General features: G+C 37.2%; 1 protein-coding gene across 1 annotated transcript; it reads left to right on the top strand.

The window, feature by feature from the left end:
- The first annotated feature begins 5,895 nt into the window (after positions 1-5,895).
- On the top strand, positions 5,896-10,151 carry nr2e3 (nuclear receptor subfamily 2, group E, member 3). Its single transcript, XM_026239281.1, has 8 exons — positions 5,896-6,268; positions 6,438-6,588; positions 6,970-7,073; positions 7,156-7,428; positions 8,348-8,526; positions 8,833-9,073; positions 9,178-9,283; positions 9,389-10,151. Exons 1-8 carry the CDS (start codon positions 6,178-6,180, stop codon positions 9,519-9,521), a joined length of 1,278 nt encoding a protein of 425 aa, XP_026095066.1. The 5' UTR covers positions 5,896-6,177; the 3' UTR covers positions 9,522-10,151.
- Positions 10,152-10,516: the final 365 nt, after the last annotated feature.

Below are 10,516 nucleotides of genomic sequence, written 5' to 3'. Positions count from 1 at the left end.
TTCCAGCATAGGATTTATTTATTCATTCATTTTAAAGTCTTTATGACACGCCTTTAATGATTTTATGCTTCACAAACCAATAGTCAATTGTCATGTAGTTTTAGGTGTTTTCTACAATACTGGACAATATATATATATATATTTTTTTACAATAATATTTAAATATATTTGCACATTAAAGCTATTATATTGCAAACTAATTTTTATTAATATATTTTTATTTAAATGTTAGTAGTATTTTAACTATTTTATTTGTTCTATATTGATACTATCTATCTATCTATCTGAACTACGTCTGTATTGATTTTCTGCTTCGGCTCGTGTCGGGGTGAGTGACGCGTGCGTCTGTCGCGTCGCGTGGCGTGGCGTCGCGTCGCAGCTCTGATGGCCGCAGCTCTTCTTCGGTCGGTAATCCGTCAGTGATCCGCCTCGCGCTGAGTTCCGCTGATGGCAGCAGCAGCTTCTGTTTACTGTCAGAGATCTAGGTCAGGAACACACTCTTCACTAAACGCTGCTCTCCCTCCAGAACTCTCCAGAAGCTGCTGTTCTCATCCGAGAAACGCAGACAGAACGCCACGTCTAATGACGTGTACATCAGACATGGTCTACTGTAAACGTTTGTGTCATCGTTTTGTGAAACTTCTGAAAATACTTGGCAACTGCAACTACCAAACTTTCAAAATACATAAATAGAATACATTAAATCAAGAATTAAACAAACTTTATTATTTTTGTATGCAGTTTTGAAAGGCAATATAATCTTATATATGTCTAAATTAATTTTATAATATAAAATATATACAATTTGCATTATAATGCATAACATAAGAACGTTGGCTACGAATAATTTTATGATCATTCGTTATTGTTTCACGTGAGTTTCCCAATAATGCACGTAAAGCAATCGCACGTAGGTGCGTTAAGTGCTACGTAGTAGTCGCTGTCCATTTGTCAAGTGCTGAAATGTCACCTCATAGAATGGCTCGTAATTGTAGTACACGATTGTTTATTGATGTTAACCTAATGCGGCGTTCATGACAGACAACCTGGATATAATATCTATAATTCAGTACAATATTATATTATATTATATTATATTATATTATATTATATTATATTATATTATAGTGTATATATATATTATACTTTACATAATAATATATAATCTACTTTATATACAGTATAGAGAAAGAAAAATTTAGGATGTATATTAGATTTTTTTTCTACCCCTTTTTAATGGTTTAATTTATAAATTAATTAAAAAAAAATAAAGAAAACTATTCATAAAGTGTACAATAAAGCACGATCAAATCCTTATATTATAATCACATTGCACTTGAATCAAGGTAAAGGTGTAATCTGCTGGTCGTCCTGCAGGTGAACGCATAAATCTGTGATGCACTTCTAGCTCTACGATTACTCCAGAGCACTCGTAGATCTACGATGATTTTCAAGTGCTACTTAAGTTACGATGCTTTTGGGAAACAGAACGTAATATTAATATCAGCCGTACGATCGTTTTTACAAACTTCTTAGGCTTAGGCAGCCCAGATATGTTATTTTTCATTTGCATAATATTTAAATTAAGTGATACGCAAATGTGCATATTTGATAAGATGATCACAACTTGCATTAGATTACAAACCTAATAAACATCAAAAAATCTACATAAAACACTCCACTGTACATAACTGATTAATATATATATATATATATATATATATATATATATATATATATATATATATATATATATATATATATATATATATATATGTTGCTCTATAATGTGAAATGCATCATGCAAATATAATATAAGTTGATAATGAAATAACTATATTCTCAGTTTTCTACAATACTTTTTTTCCCATAAAAGTAAGCATAATGTATTTTGAAATGCATCATAAATACAAAACCAAAACACTCACCTGTAGCCTAAATAACTGAAAAATAAATAAAAATCAGTATTTACTATATTCTTCTATACAAATAAAACATGATGCCTTGTCAAGTATATATTTCAAATATCAGCCTTTTACAGCAAGATTACATGCATTTTTTTACTCTATATGGAAGGATAACTTATGTAGTTTACCATTTAAAAAAAAATCTATATTCAAATATTTATATACTGTTTTAAAATGATTTGTTTCTAGAGTGTCTGTGTGGTCCAGCACATCAGCAGCTTTCATGTGACGTGTGGGAGGCTAATCTGTGGCGTTCGTGGTCTGGTCTCACAGCATACGGTTATGTAACAGCTGCTGAGTTACACTGTCAGCACTGCACAGATCAGACTCTAAACGCCTTAAATGTGCCCCATGACCGCTCCGCTGTACTAAACCCCTGAAAATGAAACGCCATGTGATCGGTCTATGTCTTTGGTTACTTAAGGGATGTTAACAGCTAAATAAATAGACATTTATCTGAATATCAGTGTTTAAAGTCACCGAAAACAATTAGATGTCAGTAGTTGCGTATATTGCCTGATCTCATTTAAAGTTATAGCTTTAGTTATCCTTTTAAATAATTTCATTATTTTATTACTATTTTATAACTGAGTTATTTTTATTAGTAGTAATTATTGGTATATTTTGTTTATTTTATATTATTTATATATTTTTACTTTTAAAATAATTTTATATTTCTAAATTATGGGTAACTATACAACAAAAACAAATAAATAAATAAATGAACAAATAAATAAATAAATACAAATTAATTAATCATCATCATCATCATCATCATCTTGCCATAATATATTTAAAGTATATGCTGTCTTTTTAAATAAATCAAATTAATTCAATTTAGTCAACATAAGTTCACTTAATAATTAGTATATTTTTATTTAGTTGTATTTTTCATACTATTTTATGTTTTTTTTATATAATTTTATATTTTGGGTTATGGCTAACTATAATGGTTTTCAATACAGAATAAATAAATAAACAAATAAACAAAAATTACGCTAAACATATTTTAAAAATCATCATCATCGTCATCATCTTTATCTGGACAAAATATATTTCAAATATATGCTGTCTATGCATTTTTTTTAATAATAATAATGTATCTATTTTTAAATATATGTTCAAAATATATATAATATATAATATATATATATATATATATATTTATTTATTTTTAAATATAATCTCCATATGGGTTGTGTAGATACAGAACTGGAGCACTGAAGATGCTTAACTAGCATCCTAGTAAATAGCCTTGACCTGGAATGATCTGAAGTTGAACTTAAAGGGTTACTGATAAACCTTATCAGTCATAGTGTATAATATTCCTGCTATTTTTAGGCCAATCTAATCTCTTTGTTTTATGGTAATCTCTGCTCTGCTCATCTAAGCAAGTCTTGTCCTAAAAAGCCACTAGGAACATTATGCGTTATTGCCACCTGCTAGTTACATAAACGCAGCTTATGCCGGCTGTGAAGCGCACACTCGCTCAGGTGTGTCACTCACACATGACATCCGCAGGTATGTGTCATGAGCCCAGCTTTCCTTCTGGAAACTCGCTGTCACATGTGGTGACACTCCTGTTTTCAGCCCTCTTTCTCTCATGCAACACGCTATCTGAAAACACACAATGGAGTGGATGCTTAGGTCAGGTAAACACCTAACTTATGCCAAATATGCCAATATGCAAATCACAAACTACATAGGCGTCCAAAAAAATCCTAGGATTCTTTCCACAGGTGTACGTTTCAAGGCCTTTGGTCGACAGAACTGAACTTAAGTCTCCAGACCCCAACCTACTCAAGGGGCCGTAATCTTTTTACACACTTAGGTCAACAGAGAGGGCTCTGTCAGGGGGACTAAGTCACCAGTTTAATGCCAACCGAGTATTAAGGAGGATTCTTGGTTCACATAGATCATCTCCTCATCAGACGACATGCTGTCTGCTGGTCATTCATCGTTTCAGTTTAAACAAACCAATTAGAGAAGAGTTCGCATCAACCAACTCAAGGCCTGTTTTGTGTTCAGTCAAAACAAAGTTTTTGCAATCAAAAGGACACATGATTGTGGTTTATGAGCGATCGATGAAAGACCCTCCGCCGGTGGGGAGACACGAGAAAGATGGGTTTAAGGTGGCATGTGTCGCTGTCTGGCATTTGTGTGCGACCTTGCGCTGCTTAAGACTTTAATAAGATAGATACACAAATCAAAAGAAAAAAGCAAATCACTGACTTCAGCCCTCTAATTACCAGTAAATCACACAGGGGTCACTAATTAGGCAGAGCTGGATTCAGAGAGCAGCCACCATATGGCACCGGAGCCGAGTCATTGTCGGGCCCCGCACAGCTCCCACAGACTCACAAGCGGCTAATTGTTTTCTTTCCCTGCTCCCCCTCTTTTCATTCGAGGTCTTTGTTATCTTGAGAGGACACGTTTTATTGCAGGCTATAAGCCGCTTAGCTGATTTGAAATGGGTGCTGGTGGATGCTCGGGGGGTACAGCAGCGGACGGGACTCCTGGTGATGGGATGCATATTTGTTCTCTGAAAGTTAGAGAGAGTTCACATTTGTAGACCTGACAGATGTTTGGTGTACAATCTATAAGCTATAACGCTTTATAATATTACATTCATTTACTTAAAATATATTTATTGTTTAGGTAAATTATTCATGATTATATATCAGTTGAGTATATCATAAGTTTATTGAAATTAAAAGGAAAATAATGTTGTACATAAAAAGGTCAAGAGTGCACAAAAACTTTAAATAAATGTATGCATAATGAAATAACAAAAATATATTAACACAACAAACCTTAAAAAGTGAACAGGAAATAAGTTGACAAACATATATAATAATAATAATTGCATTGATATTAATATTAGGGGTGACCTAATGGTTAGAGAGTCCCGGGTTTGAGTCTCAGGTCCGGCAGGGATTGTAGTTGGGGGGAGTGAATGACCAGCGCTCTCTTCCACCCTCAGTACCACGACTGAAGTGCCCTTGAGCAAGGCACCAAACCCACAACTGCTCCCTGGGTGTGTGTTCACTACTGTGTGTGTGTGTGCACTTCGATGGGTTAAATGCAGAGCACAAATTCAGAGTATGGGACAACATACTTGGCTTCACATCATGTCACTTTTCACTATTATATTATTTTATCCTACTTAATTATATATATATATATATATATATATATATATATATATATATATATATATATATATATATATATATAAAATTGTTATTCACACCTTTTTTATCAACTTTTCCAAAGCTGTTAGCAGCAGATTTGGCTAACTGGAGCCAGTAGAGATTAGCATCGCCTCATTGTTACTAGTGGACAGTTGAGGATTAAACAATGATGAAATACCACAAAACTTTTGGGAAGGATCCCTTAGCAGATGTTCCCTACAGCCTATGTACTGTACAAAAGAAATATGATTCATTTTCATATGAAGAGACAAAGTTTAAGATACAGATATAGTAGATGTTAGCATTCCTTCATATTTTGTATAGTGTGTAGTGAAATGTCCTCATGGATCAATGATCATAATAAAGGTGTTAACTTATATTGATTACTGACACTTAGAAGCCACTTGTAGCCAAGTCACTAAATAAAAATAAGTAAATAAAAAATCAATCAATAGTTAGCCACTGTAATTTTGGAAGTTGTGATGCTAGTCTTTCAATCATCAAGTTGGAAAACTTCAAAAGAGAAAAGAGAGATAGATGGAAAGTTATGCCTTAACCCCAATCCTTTTGTTTGTTCGTTTCTCTCCACAAGTTGTAGATAGAGCTAATACTGAGTGTGACTGATTGATCCACCCCTAGATGGACAGTAAAGATTAAGAGAGATGACAAATAGGCACTTGCTTACACAGCGCTTGCTGTTAATCCCTTTGTCTTCCTTTAGGGAGCCCACGGTAGCCTCAGAGTCACTCACTGTCCGGCACCAGGAGGAGGTGACAGACCTCACTGCACTTTACAAAAGCAACGGACAAGAAGTTCTACAGGACAGAGATACACAGAGTCAAGAGTGGACCATCAGGATAAGGACTGAGGGACTTTGAAGAACCATCTAACATTGGTACAGTTCTCAGGGCTGGGCCGATCTCTTTGAGGACTCTCTAGGATTCCAGTCAACCTACCTGGGACAGATATTTTGGCCTTAAAAAGCCTAATCCTTCTTCACTTTTAAACTACATTAAATGGAGGATCCAATGTCAGAAATGTCCATGATGCCATTTGCATCACCAACAGAGTCTTCCAGGAGCAACTCTACTGATGACAGCCAAGAAGGTGAGTAAATGCTTCTTCAGTTTGGCTTGTAGTGGACGTGCAACAAAGAGTAAAGACAGTTGGCATGCCAAGTAAATGCTGTCTTGTGATTATCAACTCTTAATGATTGGATTGGGAATAAGCAATTGTGACTCGGAATAACAAATAGTTGTTTCCTATGCTTTCCCAGGTAAAAGCCCTGCCCCTGGCAAGGTCCTGAACTCGGGACTTCTCTGTAAAGTGTGTTCTGACACCAGCAGCGGGAAACACTATGGGATATATGCTTGCAATGGTTGCAGTGGCTTTTTCAAGCGCAGTGTGAGGCGCAGACTCATCTACAGGTGAGAAAACACCTCGCATATTCACTATCAGAATAAAAGGTACAAAAGCTCACTAGGACAGTACCCATTTAAAAGGTACACTATTGTACCTTGTTAACCTCAGCAGGGATCCTCAAATCTGGCCCATGAGATCCACTTACCTGCAGAGTTTAGCTCTAACCCTAATCAAACACACCTGAGCAAGCCAATCAGTGTCAGGTAGGTGAGTTTGATCAGGGTTGGTGCTAAAGACTGCAGCGCATTGGCCCTCCAGGGCAAGATTTGAGGAACCCTGCCCTAAAGGGTGCAATTTAGTACCTTAGCTTTTGCAATTTTTAAAAATTGGGAGAAGTGAAGCTTGAAGGTAGAACCTTCCATAACCTTCCTGAATGAAATTTGCAGATGTCAAGCGGGTACAGGCATGTGTCCAGTGGATAAAGCCCATCGGAATCAGTGCCAGGCCTGTCGTTTAAAGAAATGCCTTCAAGCTGGCATGAACAAGGATGGTGAGTCAACTTCTTAAAGGGATTCCTCCTTGTCTTACTCATAGTCTTCTCTTTCTAAACCTTTCTGTCCCTCTCCTCTCAGCTGTTCAGAATGAGCGTCAGCCCCGCAGCACTGCTCAAGTCAGGTTAGAAGCTCTGGATGTGGGCAAGGACAAGGAGCACCTCACCACAACCCTGGAGCCCACATCCTCGTCCACCTGCAGTGCGATCAACCGCCCACTGCTGGGCTCCAACATGAGCTCCAGCATCAGCTCCACAGATACTAGCCAGAGCTCCAACAGCCCCAAGAATGGACATCGCTTCATGGCCAGCCTGATGACAGCCGAGACCTGCGCCAAGCTGGAACCAGAGGACGGTAAGGAATGAGACCACTTTGTTCAACCTAGAAAAGTTTTGTTGGTGAACCCCATCCCTATGTCCGAAACCTTGGAGATCTGATGGCGACGAAGAACATCTAATGTTACCTACAGCTCTCTGTGAACTTTGCATTTGTTGTAGATCTTTTTATGATGTTATGGTGCCTTGGAAAGCAGCCTGAAACTTTTGTACCTGAAAGTGTACCCCTTAAAAGGGACAAATTTGTACCTTATTTGCCCCTAAAGGTGGATATTAGTACCTTAAAGATGGTTACACACCGTACGAGAAGCAACCATGTCGCATCGCACCACGTCTTTAAAATTCGAACACATAGTTTTCTATGGGTGTGTGCACACCAGCGACGCCAAATGGCATCTGTCCGTGGCGCCGAGCTATGACTCAGGATGCTGTTCAAGTTATCATCTGCATAGTAAATAATCTCGAAATTGAGCTTGTGTGTATAGAATGTGCGCATCCGGTGTGCGACACCTCAAGATGTCCAAGACACAGTGCTTTTCGTCTGGTGTGCGACCGCCTTAAGGGTACATATCACTACTTTAAAGTACAATATTATGTACACTTTAGATACTAAAATGCACCCTTTAGTTCAAAGGTGTACCTATTATACCTTTTTTCAGAGAGTGTACCTTTCAGGGGTATATAAGGTACAAAGATGTTCCTTTAAGTGTACTTGCCTAGTAAAGTTGCTGTACTACTAAGAGTTCAGTTATATTTTGACAGTGTATGAGGTGCTTATATAGACAAAATTCCAGGGCTATGCTAGTCTGCCTACAAGACCAACACTAAAGTAGTATACACCAGAAGTAGGGAAGTTTGTTCTGGTCTACGCTGGCCTTTTTAACAGGTTAATACCTCTTAATCCATACTTTATCAGTTCGATATTTTGTTTGTAACAGTGGATGAGAACATTGATGTGACCAGTAATGAACCTGAAAGGAGTTCTCCGGAGTACGGTGGTCTCTACCCCTCACGTGGACCCGAGAGTGTATATGAGACCTCAGCCCGCCTACTCTTCATGTCTGTTAAATGGGCCAAGAACCTGCCGGTGTTTTCCCATCTACCATTCAGAGACCAGGTGAGAGTCTATTATATCTCACTCTACTACCACCAGATGAGTATTTTCTGACGGGATAAAAAAATTACAGCAAATTTTGTTACATTAGCACAATAGCTGTTGATTGTTAATCCAGAAACAGAGAGATTTAAAGCCAAAGAAACCACAGTTATGTTGTTTTGCCCACAAACTGTACTATTTTCAGACATGCTGTATAATCTGTATGGTGCAGTTATCAGTCAGTGCTGCTCAGAATAGCAAATATTGTCGATTAATCTGCCTAACCTCAGCTGACATATCCATATATTTTACTCCGTGTGATTTTAGGTGATTCTACTTGAGGAAGCATGGAGTGAGCTGTTTCTTCTGTGTGCAATTCAGTGGTCGCTACCTCTGGACAACTGCCCCCTTCTGTCTCTGCCAGAGCTCTCATCCCCAGGACAGGGGAAGGGAAGCCCCTCTGCCTCAGACGTGAGGGTCTTGCAAGAAGTGTTTAGCCGCTTCAAGCCCCTGCAAGTGGATCCAACTGAGTTTGCATGCTTGAAAGCCATTGTTTTGTTTAAACCAGGTAGGTTTTTCTCTCTTCCTGCCACAAGGGGGCATAAATGTTTGTCCATAATATCACATAAACTGAATTGGTGTTCTGGGTGATTAATCTTTGCATTGTTACAGAAACACGGGGACTTAAAGACCCAGAACAGGTGGAGAACCTACAAGATCAATCCCAAGTGCTGCTAGCGCAACATATTCACACTCTTTACCCAAGTCAGGTCGCCAGGTGAGCAAATATACAAGCATGCATTTGCATAAAGAAGTTAAAAATACTTTTTGAGAGAGGACACAACTAATACAAATGATTCTGATGAATCTCTTTCTTTGGCAGGTTTGGCAGACTATTGCTTCTCCTTCCATCACTTCACTTCGTGAGCTCAGAAAGAATCGAGCAACTTTTCTTCCAGAGAACAATCGGGAACACACCCATGGAGAAACTCTTGTGTGACATGTTCAAAAACTGAGGAGCATTTTTCTGAAAGACTCCTGAAAAACTCTTTGCTTTGCTGCCATGCTAGTTATGATGCCAATGGATCTAAAGAATGCTAAAAAGTGCAAATGTATATAGGTCGCATTATTGGTTAGCATAGGTTGCTTATTTTGCCTCATTATGTCATACTTTGTCTCTCTTTTTTGTGTCACTGTAGATTTTATACCCATAACCAAGGTTTAAATTGGGCCGGGGTCATCCGGGTCTGAGCCCCGGCACATAGACTCCAGGGCTCGACATTAACGCTTAATTTACGCCAGACAGGTTACATGATTAAAACATCAGTAACCAAAAATAACAAGTATTAATCAGATTTAATTGCATTTAGAGTAATTGGCAAACAGTGGATATAGCTCCTGTATATATGCATCTATTGACAGTATAAGGTTGTGAGTGAGTCAAAGTTTCATTAGCACATGCATAAACATCTGATTAATCTGCCATTTGAAGGAATCGTTTGAATGAATGAGTCACTCATTAAACACTCACTGCTGGCACCTCCTGGCGTTTTAATTTCATTGAAAAGTATAATTTCCACCATCATTTCTTGTTTGTAGATTTAAAAATATTTAAAAGAATCTCATAGTATTATTCCATGCAGTTGTATTTTTAATTGTACATGTAAATGATTTAATTTGATAACACATAGATAATCACATTATTATAACTCAATTTATAGATCAAATGAAAGCTTTTCAAATGAAAGTATTAATGAGATTAGTGGGAAAATGCCCTCTATAGGCCATTATAATTCTAGAGTAGATTATTTACAATATTTTTTTTAATTGTTAACAAATGCCCTTTTTGAAGGGGACACTTTTGTAAAAGTTGTTGGATGTATAAATAAAATATATTATTCATCTTTCTGAATTTTATTTTATTTATTTACCGAAACATTGCTTTTTAATATTAGCTTTCCAACCGTTTTGCATGTCACTTCCGTCACTCCAGAGGGCGCCGTTGCTAGGT

This window comes from Carassius auratus, chromosome 50 (genome assembly GCF_003368295.1).
Source record: "Carassius auratus strain Wakin chromosome 50, ASM336829v1, whole genome shotgun sequence".
Classification (NCBI taxonomy): Eukaryota; Metazoa; Chordata; class Actinopteri; order Cypriniformes; family Cyprinidae; genus Carassius; species Carassius auratus.
The sequence above is the reverse complement of the archived record's forward strand: the minus strand, read 5'-3'. Positions and strand labels throughout refer to the sequence as shown.

Excerpts from the sequence above, each read along its gene's own strand:
- nr2e3 (XM_026239281.1), top strand. The coding sequence starts at position 6,178 with ATGGAGGATCCAATGTCAGAAATGTCCATGATGCCATTTGCATCACCA. Across the intron at positions 6,269-6,437 it reads TACTGATGACAGCCAAGAAG|GTAAAAGCCCTGCCCCTGGC; the intron begins GTGAGTAAATGC and ends ATGCTTTCCCAG. Across the intron at positions 9,284-9,388 it reads TACCCAAGTCAGGTCGCCAG|GTTTGGCAGACTATTGCTTC; the intron begins GTGAGCAAATAT and ends TTTCTTTGGCAG.